The sequence below is a fragment of the Pundamilia nyererei genome, unplaced genomic scaffold, assembly GCF_000239375.1.
Source record: "Pundamilia nyererei isolate P.nyererei 1_Seehausen unplaced genomic scaffold, PunNye1.0 scaffold00004, whole genome shotgun sequence".
Taxonomy (NCBI): Eukaryota; Metazoa; Chordata; class Actinopteri; order Cichliformes; family Cichlidae; genus Pundamilia; species Pundamilia nyererei.
In genome coordinates this window covers 2,040,564-2,060,612 of record NW_005187405.1, presented here as the reverse complement: position 1 = coordinate 2,060,612, position 20,049 = coordinate 2,040,564, and the positions used below count along the sequence as shown (strand labels likewise).

At 41.4% G+C, this 20,049-nt stretch overlaps 1 protein-coding gene across 2 annotated transcripts in view; it reads left to right on the top strand.

Moving 5' to 3' along the window:
* Positions 1–17,448, top strand: part of LOC102205091 (ephrin type-A receptor 3-like) — a 78,998-nt gene extending 61,550 nt beyond the window's left edge. Inside the window, exons 14-19 of one of the 2 annotated variants that reach the window (XM_005721112.1) lie at positions 7,206–7,267; positions 9,860–10,069; positions 11,462–11,611; positions 11,803–11,996; positions 12,885–13,022; positions 13,203–17,448. In XM_005721112.1, coding sequence (XP_005721169.1) covers positions 7,206–7,267; positions 9,860–10,069; positions 11,462–11,611; positions 11,803–11,996; positions 12,885–13,022; positions 13,203–13,302 — 854 coding nt within the window. In that variant the 3' untranslated portion in view covers positions 13,303–17,448. The remainder of the gene's footprint in view (positions 1–7,205; positions 7,268–9,859; positions 10,070–11,461; positions 11,612–11,802; positions 11,997–12,884; positions 13,023–13,202) is intronic. The other variant, XM_005721114.1, reaches the window with a different exon arrangement.
* The last annotated feature ends 2,601 nt before the right edge of the window (positions 17,449–20,049 follow it).

The window sequence follows — 20,049 nt, the reverse complement described above, 5'->3', positions numbered from 1 at the left end:
CTCGTGCTGCTGCTTTCTCTCTCAGTCAGTGTCCATCCCTCTCTTTCAGTGGCTCCCCTGGTTCGCTCTATTCCATTCTCGCTGTCTGTCTCATTCACTTAATCCCAGTCTCATCTCCTCACCCTCTAGCACTCTCTTTCTCTCACTCTCTTTGTCATTCTCACTCCATGTCTGACAACGTAACTGCTACGTTTACCCAGATAAATGTGAAAATACTACACGGACACCTCCAGCTGACTATCTCTATCGACGTAATGCCTTTGAGCCCAAAGATTGAAAGAAGTGCAAGGATTCATCAAAGCAATTCGAAGGAAATCCTGATTCTTGCTATGTCTGGATATATCTGCCCTTATGACAGGTTCACAACCAAAATCCATAAAGGAAAATGTCAAATATACATGTGACTATGAGCAGACAGCCAACAGATAATTATTAATTTTATTGATTTTATGTCACAATTTTTAATTTTAGAAAAAAAAGGATCTTTTCTGTTTTTTTGTACTATGGTTTCAATCGCTCAGGCTTACAGGTTAAATTCCTGGAAACCACAGGCTTGGGAAAAATGCATATTCCCTAACTAGTTGGTAAGTAGTTACTGGAGGTTTCTAGCTTTCACTATGAAATCTGTTGCGCAGCCCAGTCATGCAGGCATTGCGATCAATCAGCGACCCCCTGGCAACCACAGGTTGCTAGGGAAAAATACATATTCTCTAACTGTTGGAAGTGGTTACAGTAGGTTGCTGGCAGTCACTGTGGGTAACTGGTTGCACTGGTTGGTATATGGAGCTGCACTGGACTGACAGATCAATCTCTAGACCTGTGTAACTGGGCTTTAGCCGCCGATTTTCCAGAAACTACTTGCCAAACAGTTGGGAAATGTACATTTTTCCTTGTCTCTAGCTCTTTGAGACTGTAGCCTGAGTAATCTACAATATTTTGTTTGCGTCAGTGGTCCCATCATAATTTCAACTTTTGGATTTCTGCAAAACTATTTTACAATAAGTATCATACACACTTGTTAGTGGCTGGAGGCATTAAAGTTAAGATTTTTCATTTCTCAACAATTGCACATTTATAGCTGATTCAGCTTCAGTTAATATCTGGATGTTAACAAACAATGAACTAATTCTTATTCATCGTAATCAAATTAGTTAATAATTAGTTTGTAAATCATCTATAATGAATCAGATATTATTGTAAAACTGCAACTAATGTTTAAAGCACCTTGGAAATTGTTAATAAATACAGTGTAAAGCATCTATAAACAGTATTTGGATCGCTAAAGTTAAAAATAATTGTACAGCTTATTCCCTGCTTGTTTCTTTCACTTACAAAATAGGCCCATTCACAAACATGACCCTGTGGGATGAGAAATGACACTTAGGTTACCACTGTGTTAAAATGTGATTTTAAGAGCCCAAGCATCATTATATAAATGAAGATCAATGATGACTGACACCCATCTCACTATTCTCATCACATTGTCCATCTCTCTCGGATGCTGCTTGCTTGTGGCCTATTGACCCTCCCATGGGAATAAAACACTTTTTTTACAACAAAATGATAATAATGACTAAAGAATATCATTTTTTGTGTGCTGATGTCATCAGAATTTGATTGCTACTTAACATATAGTACAACATAAAGTTTTTAAAATAAATGATTTTTAATTACACGACAAAGTAACATGAATTACTCATGTTTAATTAACTTTATGGATTATTACATATTTAATTAACTGTTAATTTACAAATTAAGAGTTATTTACAGAAATATTTCTCTTGGCTGTGCAGCACTGCATAACAGTCACGTTATAATGGTTAAGATGTCCAGTTACAAATACTGAAAATGTGTCAACCCTAACAATTAGCTCGCCTGCATTACAGCACAGTATAGGTTCAATCTGAAAGCTTCTTCTGATCTGACAGATATTTGAGGGCGGTCTATAGACAAGCAAATAAGAGAGAGAATCGTCATATTTATAAAGATACAGGCACCAAAATAAGCCTCGGCTTTTCCCCTAATCTGACTCCCTCCTCTTCCTGCTTAGTGACACAAACAAAGATTTTCAGTCCATCACACCAAGCTGTTCAGTGCAACTCAGGCCAACAAAGAGCAAGTGCATATACACGACCTTTTATTGCAATTATTAATAATTCATAAAGTTAATTGGATGTGTATTTGGCTCCATGAATATTCAACAGCATGCATATTACAAATGAGACTTCACTGCATTTCTTATTAATTTCTTCTTGTGCTGTCACTCTCTTTGTCTCTCTCTCGCTCTGTCTGTGTCTATCTCTCTTGATCTTTCAGACATGAGAGACATGTAACATGTAAACGTGTAATTATAGCACTCTTTTTTTCCAGTAACTGCCACTATTCTGTTTTAAAAAAACAGAATTAATTGAAGAATTACTGCCAAATCCTTGACGTTTTGGGTCAGAGGACATCAGCGGGGTTGACACAGGAGACGGTTAAAGAGCTGAGCAACGACTTGACAAGTGATTTGCTTTAACATAATCAAGTACTCATTACTTCGTAGTGTTCTTTGAATGTAAAAATACGTTTGTGGCGTGCTTTTAGCAGGTGTATTTAATGAGCGCTCGCCTTCTTCTACACGTATTACTTTGTGTCTGCCTTCTCACCTGTCTTCACGGCACATTGAGAAGCTGATAGAGCCCCTCAGAAACAAATCTCACGAGCAAAGCAGTAATTTCACAGGTCACAGCCCCGGGTGTGCATGTGTGGGCGAGGGGGTGAGAGTTGAGAGGGGTCAATAATTCCTTCAGGCCCTTTTCTGCGGCCCCAGCTGGTCCTTTTACACCACCCTCAGTCTAATCAGACAGGCTGACTCCAGCTGATCTAGACTCAGGTGTTGGTGTAAACAGTAGCAGACTTACAAGTAGAAGGCGGAGTATTGGTTTGAGTAGGAGTAGGTAGGTAGGTGTAATTACGGAGAAGCTCAAACTTGAAGGGAGTCGTGTTGTACTGCACAATACTTTCTTATACAAATGACAGAATGCACTGCAGCAGAACTCCTGATAATAAGTATTTCCATTTTCAAGGCTAAAATCATATTTTTGCAAGTAGTCCGGAATTCAAACACTATTTTGCTATGATGTAATATTTTTCTTGAGAAGTCACTAAATTATCTTAATAACTGCAGCATAATTTTCTTTTGATCTTTAATTGGATAATGGATTACTTGTTTCAACAGTGCAGACAGGAGTAATGTTAACTGTTGGCAGCATTGGGGCTCTTGATCTTGTTGTTACATGAAGTACAATAGGAGCCTTTGTTGTACTAATTATCTAAATGGCTGTGATGTGCCAATAGTAAAAGTACTATAAGTATCTTTAGTAAAAGTGTGGCTGATTCAACCAAAGTTGTGGTAGTAGTAACAAATCTGGCACAGTTCTGGCACAATATTCTGACTATCAGTGTGAGTGTATGTGTGTCTGTGTTCACTGATTAAAACCTCATAAGCCTTCATCCGCTCCTATGTGTCACACTAATAACCTGCTCTGCTGTCTATCACCTGATTGCTGCTATTGTCATGCTAATTAGAGGGCCACATGCAGAAAAGGAAGGGAAAAAATGCTCTTTTTTTCTGTCTGTCTCACTGCACATCAGAAAAGTGCAGCAATCTACCCCCATCCCATCATCCCCTCCTCCCTGCCCCTCTCCATCGCCTTATCTCCTTTTTATCTCCACCGTCCCTCATTTTATCCATCCATCCTCTATGCGTTTTACAATCGCTGCAACAATTGGCCCATTTGGAAAACCCTCAATTACCGAAGTCCTTCTCATCTGACACACACACACACGCACGCACACGCACAAACATTAAAAAGGCTGCTCTACAAAGGTGCTGTTAAACCCTGCAAAACCACATTTTCCTCTCGTCTTCTGTTTGAAGAAACTAGTGATTAGTTTTAACTGTGTACCTTTGTGCGCTGAACAATAGGTGTTTCAATATTTCCTGTCAGACTCTTTGAAAGTATTCTGAATATGCATGTAGCTTTGTAGATTGGACTGCACAGACAACGACACGGGGAAGCGGGAGGGGGACCGAAGAGAAAAGGTGACAACGGGATGTGGGGAAGCAGGGGGCATGGATGGATGAGAGAGGATACAAGAGGGAGGAAATGAAAGAGGATGGGGCTTGGGAATAAATGAGGGTGATGGGGGAAGATGTGCAAAGAGATTTGAGGAAAGGAGGGAGCAGATAGAGGAGAGGAGAGATGGAGAGGAGACAAACGTGAGGAAATGAGAGGAGATGAGAAAGCAAAGAGGGAGGAGGAGAGGTGAAGAGAGGAGATAAGGTTATTGAGTTTCTGTCTTTCTGTTGCTCCGCTCCCCCACAACCTCGCGTGGCTCTTCCCAGAACAGAGATCTGTCCTGTGTTAAAAGCATTGTATAATTTAGTTCAGACCCTTAACATTAATCAATACAGCAGTTATTTCATTTTCTCGTTTGTACCTTGGGCCGCCTCATTCAATAATGCGGTAATGCGGCCCACTGGCGCACACACAGAGTCTATCACTTTCGTTTACGCTTGCACCAACACGCACAGAAACAGCCTCTCATAATGTAATTTGCCAGATAGAGTGTATATATGTTGTCTCTATCACTTTCATATATACACGGCAATTCACAGATTCACACAAACACACGCATCTACACACACACGCACATGCGTGCAACGCCTAAATGATCCCACCTTTATCCCAGAGAGAGAAGAGACAACACTTTCTTCTTTCACTTAATAAAGTGATGTAAAATAAGAGCAAACTCCTTTCTGATCCATTTCATAACACACTAAAGCACACAAAACATCAAGACCCAATCTGCAGTCTGCACTAAAATACACATACACGTACGTGCATACAGTGGGAGGCGCTTTCGGCTCTGCAAACGGATGTGTTATTTCTGAAGCCAATGAAAGGCAATAAATTCGAATGAATATGAATGTGATTAGTTAATTATGTGCTTTCAGGAGGAAATTGAGGAGCGCCTGCGAAGATTTGGCTGAGAGAGCTCCATGACGAGCTGAAGTGAAGTGTGAATGGCATGTGATGAAGTTGCTGCAAGAAGTAAAAGGGATTCATTGTACCGTTGAGTGCGTGTGTATGTGTGCACGTGTGTGTTTGCATGAGCACCTGACAAAAAATAGATGAAATGAGCTAATATATAACATGAGTGCGTGTGTGTGTGTGTGTTGTGTGTGTGTGTGGCCGTTTCATTGGTAACCTCTGTTATCTTTTAGAGTTGGAGGGGTAATTCTGTATGGCAGGTGTACAGATGATGGCTAGTGATAGCAGTGTGTGTGTGTGTGTGTGTGTGTGTGTGTGTGAGTACATGCCAGACTAACACGGCCCACAAGGCAGAGACAAAAGGATGAATGTGTTTCATTGTGCTTCACTCTTGACCGCTTCCAACACTGCAAACCTGAGGGCAGTCTTCACTTGTAGCATACATACATGCTGCTGACACCCATGTAACACACACACACTCAAACACATAATTGGTTTTTAGGGTTAGTTTTTTACAGCTCTTTTCCATTTCATGGCTGTCTGCTTTGTAGAATACCATATGCACAGATGCTTGTCGCAGAATTACATACATGCATTCACGTTTATGGAGTCCACAAAGTGCAATTAAGCATTCGCAAAAACTGAAACAAACACATCTCGTGCGGGTAAACAAAACGGTATGAAGAGTCAGCGCTTCTTTCAGTCATCATTCAGGATCAGATTATTGCCAGTGCTGCGTTTACATGCGCAGACGCACGCGTACGTTCTCCACCTATGATCTGAGCTGAAATCAAACAGTCATCATTGAGTTGTCTCACCCCTGAGTTCAGTTCTCCTTTTCTCTGTCTCTCTCTCTCACACACACACCCACGCACACACACAAGCACAGCGACAGGCCACACACAACACAGGCCCCGTGTGGAGATAAATGTGACCAGCAGTCCTCACCCCCAGCAGAAGAAAATCCAATTCTCTTTCACTTTTATCCCTGAGACTAATGTTACTGTCAAAGAAGACACCACCACCAGAGACCGGCCGACTCTGTTTGTGTGTGTGTGTGTGTGTTTGCTGTGGTGAGATACTGAATTCATTTAAGGTGATGTATTGCTGTCTTTACCTACAATCTTACTGTAGGCCTCGGTGGTGTTGTTCCTGCCTTTTCACGACATGCTTTTGACCCATCCTCCCACCATCCCTCCGCCTCTCCTCTCGTGTCTTCTCCCCTGCTTGCCCTTTCTTCTTCTTTATCTTTCTCTTCTCTCGCTCATCCATACTTTCCTTTCCTCCTTTTTCCTCCTGTCTCCTTATTGCTTTCAGACCCCACCCTTCCATCATTCCCCATCTTCTCTGATCCAATGGTTTTTGTCTTTCTTGAGCTTACTTGAGCTAAGTACTTCGATGCATACAAGCAAGAAAGACTCTTTTTAAAATACTTTTTCCCTCATTTATTTTCCCTTAGGTTTTTTTCCCAGCATCTCTGAGGCCTGATTTGGGAAACGTGACCTATTCATCATGTTTACAAGCTACTCACACACCCACCTACATACACATACGCACAGTCATTTGTAACTGCACATTGTATGTTTGTTTGTGATTGGCAAAGCTCGGCTGTAGGGGGTGGTACCAAGGGAGAACCCCCTTAAAGCACATACAACTGCAGTTTTTGGTATTCGTGTGTGCGTGCATGGGTGTGTATGTGATTGCAGGTACTTTGTTAATCATTTGTAAGCCGCACCAGATGCCATGCAGGGGACCATAGTGCACAGGGCCTGTCAGTCAACCCACGCCTTCATCACACATACACACTCATGCAGGTGCAGGTGCACAGCGATCCAACAACACAACCCCCTTCCCTTGAGGCTGATTAGTATTCATGAGATCTCAGGAGGCCCCCTTAAACTCACACACACACACACACACACATATTCTGGTGGATTGGTCTATTCTAATTATCTCCTGGCGTTTATGGAGAGGGCTGATTAGAAGCTGTCAGTGTGACTGATGACGACATGCCATGCTATCCCCTAGAGAGAGATGGAGACGGAGGGAACGGCTGGTCACAGCTGTGGACTCTGTCTCCTCTCTGTCCTCGGCTCTTTATAGTTTGTGTATTTCTTCCTTGTAACTCAGCCTTACTAACAGCTGTCTTGTAATGTTCCTCTGTAGGTAAGCCAGTGATGATCATAACGGAGTTCATGGAAAATGGATCTCTGGACACTTTCCTCAAGGTGAGTCACGGCTCAGCTGGAAGGAATACATCTTTTCTTCCAAGGTCAGGGCCACGAGTCTTTACAGATGCCACAAAGAAAATGATGTCCCAGCTGAAGAGACATTGAAATTTTAAGTTGTTGTTCATCTCTTAAAGCTGAAGAATTCATTCCACCAACACTTTGGTGGAATTATTTTAAGTAGTTTTCAACAAAATATCTATAAAGGCTTTTGTTGTACAGAATCTAAAATTATTATGTTCTTTATTATCGGGTAAAAGGTGGGAAACACCTGACATTTTTTTTTAATAAAAAAGACACATTTTCACTTAATGGTACAGTTAAAGGAGGATAATATCACTGTCGTCATGGTTACAATATATAGAGAATTTAAGAAGGGTTTGTAGTCATGTTATGAGCACGAACACAAACAATTTGGGGGGGGAAAGCAAAGCAAACAGAAACATTTAGATGGGTAATGTTTTCCTCACACAGTTTTTGATAATCGGTCAATGAAATGCACTTAGAGTCCATATTCCAGGGGGGAAAACTGCATCCGAATGCTGACTGGTAGGCAATAAAACAAAGAAAGTATATTGCTTTTTGTGCATTTTGCTCTGTCAGGATATATATTAAAAACAACAATGAAACTGTAGCGGTGGCTTCTGTTTTAACTTTAAGTAACAGATTTCTATGTGAATATTTTTATTTAATCGATTGAATACTTTAATGAACTACTCAGACAGCAAAGATAGCATTATGAAAATGTTAAAATTGTGATATCTACAAGCACAAAATAGAAATATAGTAGAAGTAGTAAAGATTGTGTAGTAAATTAGCTGAATCACGGTTTCCATACACCGAGCTGAACAGATTTAGATTCAGTGTTGTTTGTCAGGCAGTAAATTCACTGCAGTGCTCAGAGCCATTAAGGCTGTGATGATAGACCCATTGCTTAATAGACACCAATCCTGGCAGCAAACTGAAGCAAAACACAGTAAAAGCAAAAAAAAAATGGCTCAGGCACAGTGTGACTGCCACACACAGCCACACGTTTTGTGTGAGAGCATGTACTGTAGCGAGGGTCCTAAACGTGTCCACAGGGAGCAGTATAAACATGGAGTCATCTTTATAGTTGGTTATAGTTTACGGTCCATTAAGTTCCTAATTTTTTTGTTCTGTTTTTTGAGGTAACAAAAAAAAAATATTATTATTATAAAATAACATGCCCAAATTAGCCTAATATTCCCGCTTCTTGCTTCTCTCATCTCTTTCATTCATCTCATTGTCAGCCTCTCTGGCCTGCATTTGTCTCATCTCTCTTTCCCTGTCCTCTTCACTCTTCCTCCTCTTTACTGGCAATGCAACGTGGTGGGCAGATTGATAGAGGAAGTCTGTAGGTTTGTTGGACAGTCCAATCAATCAGCATCTCACAAAACCACCAGCTAATTAACTTAGTCCACAGCTGCCGAGGGAGGGAGCGAGAGAGAGAGAGAAAAGAAACGATAGAGGAAGAGGGTGTAGGGGAGGCACAGATGCAGAAAGATGAAGGAAGATGGATGGAGAGATCGAGACTGAGTCAAAGTATTACAGAGTTTCTCCCTCTCTGAGACACAGTCTTGAGGAGAGACAAAGATGGATGGAGAGAACAAAGAGACAGAGGAAGGAGAGTTGATATAAAGGAGAGAGGGTGACTGATAACATGAATGGTTTTTTAACGGGGACCATTGGCCCAGGGCAGAAATAATTGGCACAGGAAGGTGAGCTGGACCATCATCGATCAACGGCCTCCACTCTCTGCCAAAGACAGCTCAAATCTGAAATCCAGTGAGCTCTGCATGGGCACGCGGTCAGCGTTTGAGAGGAAACTTTTGTCTCCTCTGTCAGGTCCAATCCTCTGCAAGTTGGATTTCTATGTGATCCTCCATTGATCCCTGGAAGGCGACATCCATCTTTTGCTTGCCATGCTCCAAAGGGAGGTTAAACTGTGGGGTTAGCTGGATCTAAAAGAGATTCACAGCCTTACACCAGGACATTTGCTAAGTGTGTATTGCTGACACTGCGGAAGCTCAAATCCTGGGACTTACTGGTCATTTGGTGACCACAGAATAACATTTTACTCATATAATCTGACGGCCGACGTTTTCCACTTCAGTTGACATTTAAGCCTGTGTGTGGCTGTCATGATTTACAATGAGCAGGTAAGCAATGGAATTTACTGAACACATTGCTTGTATTATGAATACGGTGTATTATTTAAACATGAAGGGATGGATATTAAAAAGTTGCCATTTGTCAAAGTTTGACAAATTGTGTTAAATTTTACTTTTGGGAATATTATCCAAGTATTATGGATCTACCAGTTTTCTGCTGCCCCAAAACAAATGTTTCAGCAAAGCCTACCAATCAGAAGAAAGTGGGCTTTTAAAGGCATTAAGAGCTAAAACAGTGGATAAACTGATGGTTGCATAAATGGCCAGTAAAAGAAAACCAAGGATGAATAAAGATACGCTGAACTGCGACTCGTGTAAAGATTCTCTAGTGGAGTCCTAGGACAGAAATACTAGAACTGGGCACAATTCAATCAACCTTTCTCTTTGGTCTTCCTTCCAGAAACATGACGGCCAGTTCACGGTGATCCAACTCGTCGGCATGCTCCGTGGTATCGCTTCAGGTATGAAGTACCTGTCAGACATGAGCTACGTGCACAGAGACCTGGCAGCTCGAAACATCCTGGTGAACAGCAACCTGGTGTGTAAGGTGTCCGACTTTGGCCTGAGCCGAGTTCTGGAGGACGACCCAGAGGCCGCCTACACTACAAGGGTAAGACACACTCTCACAGTGGAGCCAGCTAAGGCAAAACACTGTAGACGGAAAGCTTTCATGCACTCGTCACTATTGAGATTTCCACTTTCAGGAAGTTCAAATTAGTTTTACTGCACGGTGTGCAACCGGAATACAGTCTTAGATGCAAAGTGGGCACTCTGCCTCTCCACATTCCCAGTATTCTCAGCAGTGACCTCACTGGCCCTTTTCTTCAAGGATGCAAGCTCAAGCTTTAATAAGTAAGAAAAAAGACAATGTCTTGAATGTACGGTTTCACACTATACTGCACTGGGCAAGTGTGTTTTGAACATTGTTCTACAAAGGCTTTCACAGCCAATACCATAAACCCATGCTGTCAAGTCAAATCACAGCAGTCTTTGGCAACGAGAGCATCCTCTCACTGAGCTCGGAGAGAATGGAGAAACTTAAATGTCAGTAAGTTAAACTCATCTAAAATGTCCACAAGGAGATGGCATTATTCATATTCATAGGAAGGGTTGGATGTTATTTTTAATATGGCATTAGCATTGCCCTGGGAGGAGTGTATCAGCCGCTGACTGCTCTATTGCAATCACACACAAACTCCTACTGATGTCAGGAGACGTAGATGGAGAGCTGCAGGCACTGAGGGGTGCAGGGGGGAGTAGGTGGGGGTTGTAGAGCCCGAAAACGAAGATGATTCAGGAAGAGAACAGAGAGCGAGAGAAAGGGGGGAAGGTGGCAGAAGGATGGAGTAAGCGTAGTTAGGAGGGGGGAGATAAAGGGGTGCGGTAGGTGTGTACAGAGGTGGAGGAAACAAAAGTACAGTGCAGAGTGACTTGGAAGCTTTGCCTTTTATTTGACTTTGACCGAGCAGAGATGGGGGATGCTAGGTGGTGCAGAGGCAGCTGCCGCATGTTAAAAAGCTGAACGGAGCCTATAGAGGTACAATGTGTCTGTGTGTGTGTGTCAGAGTGAAAGAGAGCGAGAGCTCTTGCTGCCTATTGTGTGTATACAGTGGGCTATATGAATCCTTTTGATCTGAGGATTGACGACAAAGGCAGGGGCGGTGGTGCAGGGAAAAAAAGATAACAGAAGAAAGACAAGTATAAGAACAAACACTGGAGCAAACATTAACCCCTGTTGTCATATTAAAGCAGAGCGCTGCTTAGTGTATAACCTCTCCTGCTCTGTTCCTAAAAACAGCACTGCACCAGGCTTCTTTGCAGCAACCATTTTATAATTTGTTTTCTCTCCTCTACAGTACTCTGCTGTTTCTTGATTTATTACAGCGCTAATACAACAGCCTTGAAGTATTCACTCTATTATTGGCAGCACGATGCAGTGGGCCCAGAGCGGCTGATATTCAGTATGTGAATAAATGCTGACTGCCTCTGGGACCATTTACAGGGAGGGAAGATCCCCATCAGATGGACAGCTCCAGAGGCAATAGCCTACAGGAAGTTTACCTCAGCAAGTGATGTGTGGAGTTACGGCATTGTCATGTGGGAGGTGATTTCATATGGAGAGAGACCCTACTGGGAGATGTCCAACCAGGATGTGAGTCACACATAAGCACACGGTCTCAGGTTCGATGTTAATGAAATTAGTGCACTTACACAGTGCTGCCAGCAATAAAGAGCTACTTTTTCAGTCTTCAGTAAAATTCCTATCTATAACAACAAGTTTGCACATTTTACATTTTTCCTGTATAGTACTGATCACAGAACTCGATACCTCTCTCCCTGCAGGTGATCAAAGCAATAGACGAAGGCTACCGTCTTCCTGCTCCTATGGATTGTCCTGTGGTGTTGCACCAGCTCATGCTGGATTGCTGGGAGAAGGGGCGAAGCGACAGGCCAAAGTTTGCACAGATTGTCACAATCCTGGACAAGCTCATCAGAAACCCAGCCAGTCTCAGAGAGCTGGCAAACAGCTCATCATGGTCAGTGAGAGAAAGATGTGAATTATGACTGCAAATTTCACTGATAAATCTTGGCACGCCTGGATTAAATTGTAGGAGAGTAGAGGTACAAAGTGCAAAGCAGTAAATGAGGTGACATGAAAGAACATTATTATCTTTTATAAACAAAGCCGTGTTTATGAAATGGAAATTTATTGATACAGACTCGCATGCTTGTTTCACATTCAGTGTAGATGCCCCTAATCCCCAGTTATATTGCACTCATCCACTGAATATAATTATTTGTGCATTTGCATTTTGTAACTTCAGGCATTTAGCTAACCCTCAGAATGAAAACAGCATGCAGACGTTCCAATCCCTTTCCACTCCGACATACTCAACAGAAAAAAACAAATGCAGAACACAGCAGACTCGGAGAACTATGTAACAAGACGAAAAGAATTACACGGGCTTACACAAAAGCATATACTGCACTATGTAAGTGAATATTGTAAGTTCTTTTAGCAAAAAAGATTGTGTTACCTTTGAGTGTGCAATGACAAATAGATCATTTCTAACAATTTATAAGGAAAAAAAGCAAGCAAACAAGTCAAGGGTTTTATAAGTAATACCACACAAGCTTGCTCTGGGGTGAGGGCAGCATTAATCATACTTACCCGCTAATGGTTGGGTTTAAAGTTTATGTTTTTCTTTTCAGCGGGGCTTTGAGGCTGTCGTGCTGCGGTCATTGCAGAATTATAATGATTCTGTCGGCAGAACCAAGACTGATGCGAATAGTTTTTATTTTTACGCATCTGTGTCCAAGCACAAATTATTGACTTCGGCAGTAACAACAAACTGTTTTTCTAGCCATAAACCGGCCAAAGCTTCATTGAATTTGTATTTGTGGGTTTTTTTTAATCCCAGCAGGGAGGACCCGTCCACGCCAGAGTTCAGTGTTAATACAGTGGATGAGTGGTTAGATGCTATCAAGATGGGCCACTACAAGGAGAACTTTTCCAGTGCTGGATATGTCAGCTTGGACTCTATCCTTTACATCAGTGTCAGGTGCAGACTTACAGGATTTTCAGCATGAGTAATAACACAATCTACTTTGGTGTCATTTGAATGTGAAGACAGTGAATTGGACATGAAACTTGGTATTTTAAATGTAAAACAGATGCATTTTCTTCATAACAAAATAGCTTCGTAATACTTTGCCTGTATTTTTTTGTGTTTTCCATCTAGTGAACTGGCTAAGATGGGAGTGTCCCTGGCTGGCCACCAGAAGAAGATTTTGTCCAGTGTGCAGAGCCTGCAGACCCAGGGGACGCACGTCCAAGTATAACACTTTCAACATTAGAGAAACACGAGGAGACAAAGTCAAACTGGATGCCCCTGTTAAGAGTTTCCCCACAGCAACAGAGTTGTGATGTAAGCTCTGTGCTTGGGCCTTCTTGGATTTTGAGACACATTAAGATGGAGACGACATGGACGCTTGCCTCCTTCACTTTCTCGCAGTTTCCCCATTTGTACCATCCTTGGTGGGCACTTCTGGCTTTAGCTCTCAGAGTCCCAGCAATACGGTCACCATTATGGAGCATCAAAGAGACACATTTCCAACTGCAAGGCTGCACCTGAAGCATCCCTGATCATTTCACACCGTGTCAACTCAACAAAACAGGAGGGGAAAAGACTTTAAACAAAAGAAATGACAAAAAAACAAATTAGAATATAATATCACTGTCTGTTAGGTGTACAGTTGTTTTTTCTGTCATTTTGTTGGCTTTGAGTTTTCACCTTGAAGAGTTTAAAAAGGGTCAGATGGTATGTACATGTGTAGATATATGTTTATATGGGCTGTGTGTCTCACAACCATAGAGATGGACCTAAAGTTTGTATTGTTGGTGAGGTTTATAGGCTCAACCTTAACAGACGTAATTACTTAGTACGCGTGTGGCCCCTTGCATTGCTCTCTGTACACAGAAAGCCAGTGAATGAGCCAAGATTTTGAATGAAATGAATGTTTGGGTTTGGGGAGAGGGGAACTGAAAAACTGGACCTTTAGGGATAGAGAGGGATATAGATTTGCTAGCTCACATAGGATGGAACTATGATTCGTTTTTAAATAGTGTATTGGACCAAGACCAGGGCTTCCTTAGTGACTGCTCCCAGACACACTTCCATAAAAACTATACCCAGTGCATGTTTGCAAGTACTCTTGCATTTACAGTACAACCTAACTAACAGCAGAGAATACAGCAGAAACAGCTGCGGTGCAGTTAGCACAGAGAAAATGTTACTCTTCCGTCGTCTTTTCCAAACAGCAGTCTATCACAGGTGTTATAGTATGGTGTTGTTGCAAACACTTCAGCCCAGAAGTTTGCCTTCCAGTATTTCAGGTATGTTAAGAGGTTTATAGTGTTTTGTGAAGAGCAAAGTTGATGCAGACAGATGTCAGGACAGATGTCGTGACAGACTTGACACTGTTAAGGACGTATGACTTGTTTTTCCAGTGTTGTGCCATGTACAGTAACTTTGAAATGTTCATCTAAATAACGACCCACCATTCCAACTCTATGGTTTTCTTTCATCAGTTCCCGTGGCTGGATGGTTACACAAGGCCAGTTAGAATAATTACAGTGGTTTGTGTTTTCCAAATAGTCTGCTTGATGAAAAGAAGCATTGGACCCTTTTTCAGCAAAATGAAATAGAAGCAGTGTTGACTTTCAGCGGTGCCACCACAAGAGGGTAAATTTGACTTTAAAAAAAAGAAAGATGATTTGTGCGTGTTGTATTCTATCACTTCCCTGGTATCTGTCATTTTGAACACCCTTATTTAAAAAGAAATACCCATAACCTAAAGAAGCATTTTTTTCTGTATTAGAAGGAAACTGCAGCTTATCACAATAACTATCACAATAATTATACAGTAATATATGAAGGGACCCTCTTTGTGTACACTGTAATAATGGCACTGAACCCGCTTTTAGTGTATTTCTGCACCCAGTTTTAATATTTGTGGTACTCCATAGGACCAACAGTGGCATAAAGTACAGAATATATGATTGTATCATAGTGTAAAATATGTACAGTGTTGATTTCCAATGTTAGAATGTTTGTAATGATAACAATGATGATGACTATGATGTACTTTTATTGTGAAAAAGAGATTTCTGAAGTTCTCGTTCAGGGGTGGGTCATACAGAGGTGAAGGTGATACGTTGGTCTGAACAAAGGAATGTAGCATGGTGCAAAGCTTCAGCTTTTATTGACAGGTGAGAGTGACTGCAGTTTCTACTATAGCGTTAGGATGAGTAGAATGGACTTTCTTTATTGATACACTGGCTTCATTTGCATATCCACCTTAAAGAGTCGTTACATGCACTTTTTTGACCTTGGACTGCATACAACACAATTTTAAAAAGATGCTTGTTCAGGAGAGGGAAGGACGAAAAGTCTAACACGAAATATCCTCCATTTAAACTTGGATCTGATATCACAGATTGAACATTTGCTCTCTCCTTACCCTAGAAATGATAGCTGAGCTTAGCAGACTTGTCAAGCATTGCATTTCTATACATGCTGCAGTAGTTTGCATGGTATAAGAGTATTTTTAGAGGGTGAAGAGTATGAAGGGTAATGCTGCTTCCCTAAAGTCAAGAGCAAAAGAGTAAAAGTGTAAGAAATGGTTTCTGCAGCATGTTTGTCGGAACTAATGTAAGTGTGACTGTTAGCTTATCTATTAGCTTTGTAACAAGACTTTACTTCAAAGGCTAAGAAGTACATCTTTTACTTACTAAATTTCTTTATTTTCTGGAGTTACAGGGTATTTTAAATCCAGTACATGTATATGTCCAATCAGTACATGTGGCTTTGGAAGTCACCTGGAAACTCAGTTAGCCAAGAGAGACCTTAGCTAAGGCGATAGACGGTATAAAAGATGGACGTAGCCAATGTGCTTACATACTTTTGTGCGTGAAGTTCTGCTTTGAAGCCCCAAGGTGTGTGTTTACCTCATCATCATCTTGGCATTTTTAAACTGGATTTAATGAGGGAAAACCACACTCTCATTTGCTAATGGCTCGTCAATCACATGTTATTAGCCAGTGATCATATTCTGAATAATAATAATGAATTATGCTATTCATTGTATTCAGTATGCCTTCAAATGAGTCACCGTTCCTCATACTGAGGAAACTGTCCCCTGAGGTTAGAGCAGAGTGATATTTTTCTATCAACTCCTACAAGACTGGAAGTGTTTTTGCAACCACCAGTATCAACCCCAGTGGCCAATAAATAGAATGTAGATTTAAAGTCCTTTTCGGACCCAGAAGCTATCTTCATTTTTTGTACCGCCTCTGACTAAACCTGTAAATTTATTTGATTAGTTATCTACAACAGATAAAATGTGCCCCTGGTGGTTGTAATTTAGCATATTGTTATTCTGAAGTAGAAACCTACGTTTGTCTAACATTTCAAAAATATAATTAGTAACATGCACCATGCTAGAAGGGAAATCCAGACAGGCCTGATAGTTATAAAATCTGAGCCACTCTGCTGCCAGTGAAAAGTTGCTTTTTTAATTGTGTTGTTCGGCCCCAATGTTTTAGTACTAGTAAAATAGAGGCGTGACAAACTGTTCTGCTTTTTTCAGCATAAGCCGCAGATGCAAATTCAGAGTTTGAAACTGTTCATTCTACTCTTGCTAACTCTATGATTTCACTCTAGCGGACTACCCGTGACCGCTGGCCTTTTAGATGCCTTATTTTCTGAGCTATTTTTCTGTTTTGTTGCCCTATACAGGGGATATTGAGAGTAAAGTGTATTTATCTGTGTTCTTAAGGTGACCTCACATTAACACCCTGGTTTTATAACATCCCAGAGGCCCCCTCAAACTGTACCATCATAACTTCCATACCTTTAAGTAGATACTATTAGAACCGTCACACATGAAGACCTGTAAAAGTGGACGGGGAAAATCACAGTGTTGTTATTTATTTGCAAATTATGAATATGATTGGCTTTCAGTTCTTTTCTTTATAAGTGCCAAATTCCTCTTGCATTTTTAACATTATGTTACTGCCTGCAAAATAATGGTGAATTGTTGACATTGTCCTCTTTTTGACCCACTTATTCATCAGCACTCTCACTTTAGAAGAAACCATTTTGGTTTCTACTCTGAACTCCCTGGTTTTTATCACTTTTCACCATGTCAAGGTTAGCTATGTGGGCTGGTTTGCTTGAACTTAAATACAGTGTTTGTATCCATTCTCCACAAAGTCTGTATCGTAAATGTTAATGAGTGATTCTCATCTGAGACTTTTAGCACTCTATCTCCCTCTTTGTCCTCCTCTCTCTCTTTGTTTGGCCATCATACAAGGCTTATTTGTCCCCATGCCAATTTCCTCTGCGTTGCTTGTTGTAAAGGGTGTAGGCATTTTAATGTCTTTCATGTCGCTGTAATAAATATGCTAATATTTCTAATTTCTCACCTGAAGCCTGCAGTGTCTTTTTCTTCAACACATTTCCTGCTTGTCTTGCTCCCTCAGAGAGAAGATCCCAGAGAAGATTGAAAAAAACTTACAAATATTATATATACAAAAAAAATGTAGTCCCAGCATTCATCTAACGTTTTATTTTACTTATTGAACTGAGCTACTAGGTGCTTCTGGGCAGGTGTAGATGATGGCTTTCGGTTCATTTATAGTTGTCACGTATCGCATAAAACGCATCTCATTGGGTCGGCTGGTATTCCATTAATTCCATATTCTCAGCCTTGGCCTTGTATGTGTTGACAGTAATGACAGTAATGTTGCTATCACTACACTATCGAGGCTGATATATATACTGATAGTGAGTCCCATTACAGTAGATGCTTGCTGATGTGAACACTGCTCTACACACCATCCCCACTGTCAGTAACACTGAAACCAATGAGCTCATATATATTGCCACAGTAATCCTTGGATTACTGTGGCACTTGGATATAATATAAAGCATGCATGTAGAGAAAGTTCCCCATGGAGAAGAAGGCTGGAAGCCACTATTAAGGAAGAAGATGGGCACATGAGAGACAGGTCCTGGATGAAAAGGAAGGACAATAAAATATCTACAACAGTGATGGCAAACAACACCAGCGCCAAGTGGCTGGTGGACCTAAGATCCAATCACAGCACCTTCCATGAGTCGGAGTGACATTAAAAAGGCAGACATCCAACAATGAGTCTCCGTAATGAAGGTCTGGACAGCACCGGGACCTAACATGATTCATGTCTACTGGCTAAAGTAGTTAACAGAAGTCAGTGGTCACCTAGCACCACAAATAAGGAAACTACTAACAGCAGCTACTCAGCCAGACTGGTTAACACAGGGCAAAACAATCCTGATCACGGCAGCCGATTACCTCCCTCACAACAACATAGAAGCTCCTCTCAGATATTGGAAATAACACCAAGCCAGATCCTGGTTGATAAAGCAGTACAACAGGGCTCTAAGATCAATTGGAACAACTTGACCCCCGCCTAGATTGACTACACAAAAGTATATGACAGACAGTATGTCTGTGAAGGGTCTCAGTCATCCAGGTCATGGTAGTCTAAGGAGCCTTGAGAGAAAAGTGTTTGGACTTCTTTAAGTTGCTTCTTTAAGTTGCTTGAATCAACTTAAAGAAGTCCAGACACTTTTCTTTCCAAGCTCCTTAGACTATATGACAGACATGGATATTGGAGTACTTGGCATTATACAAGGCTAATAGTGCACTAATAGCATTCATCAGAAACCCAATTGGACTCCTAAGGACTGGATGCCAATTCCAAGGCAACTGCACAAATCATCAACAAATGAAGACAAATGAAGGTGATGCACTGTCCCCACTGTTACATATACAGATTCAGGAGTGATGCGACCATCAGCCACCTTCTATACATGAATGACATCGAACTGTATGCTGGGAGTGAACAAGATATTGACTGATTCACCTCACCAGGATCTACAGCAAGGTCATCGGGATGTCATTTGGGCTCATAGGTGTGGACAAATGTTTGGCAAGATAGGGAAGGTGATCTGGACTGAAAGGGTGGAATTACCAGGAGGTACAATAGCAAACATATAAGACGACGTCAAGTACTTAGGCTTCCCACAACAGGTACCATGATAAAGATGCACAAATCTTATCCATAGCCAAATACTTCCAGAAGGGGCTGAGAAACCAGTTGAATGGTAAAAATAAGAGCCACAATCCAGGATGAAACACTGAGCATCCCCAAACACATCATTAAGATGGCCCCCTGATATGAGCGGTTTGAAGAAAGCCTCAAACAGCTGAAGACTGACGGTGAGCAACAGGAGGAGGAACTATCATGGATGACCAAGCCCCTGCATGGGATGTAGCATTGACAGACGGAAGAAGTGGCTGATGTCAAGAAATCCTACAAGTAGCTAGAAAAAGCCAATGTAAAGGATAGTACAGAGGCTCTGATCATGGCAGCACAAGAATAGGCCTTAAACATCAGACCCATAGAGGCAGGTAGAAGAAAAAACCCACCACATAGTAGCAACATGTAAGAAGCTAGTTGGGAAAGCATACACTGAGAGGCACAACCAAGCAGGTGGCATAGTGTACAGGAACATTGGTGCCACATACAGACTAGATGTCCCCAAACACCCCTGGTGAGTTCCAGACAGACAAGCAACTGCTGGCCAGCCAACAAGAAATAGTGTTGGGCAATAAGAAGCAGAAAACTGCATTTGTGATAGGCATGGGAATGGCAACCACAAAAGCCAGAAAAATTGTCAAAACTATAAGAGTGACTGCAACACCTCCAGGCCAGTCAGAGGTTTCTGTCCAGAAGCGTGCAATCATAGGAAAAGCTAAGATACTGCACAGAACCCTCAAACGCTGAGGCCTCAGGTTGAGGACCCAAGCTTGAAGAACAAACATATATTACCCCAGAGGGGACGAGAGAGAGATTTTTATATAAAATGCATTCTGTGAGAACAACCAAGGCAAGCAGTGCTTGTTAGTAAAATTTCAAAACAAACATCAATTAAAAACAAACTTGAAGCAATATTTCTACTGGTATCTCATCAGTTC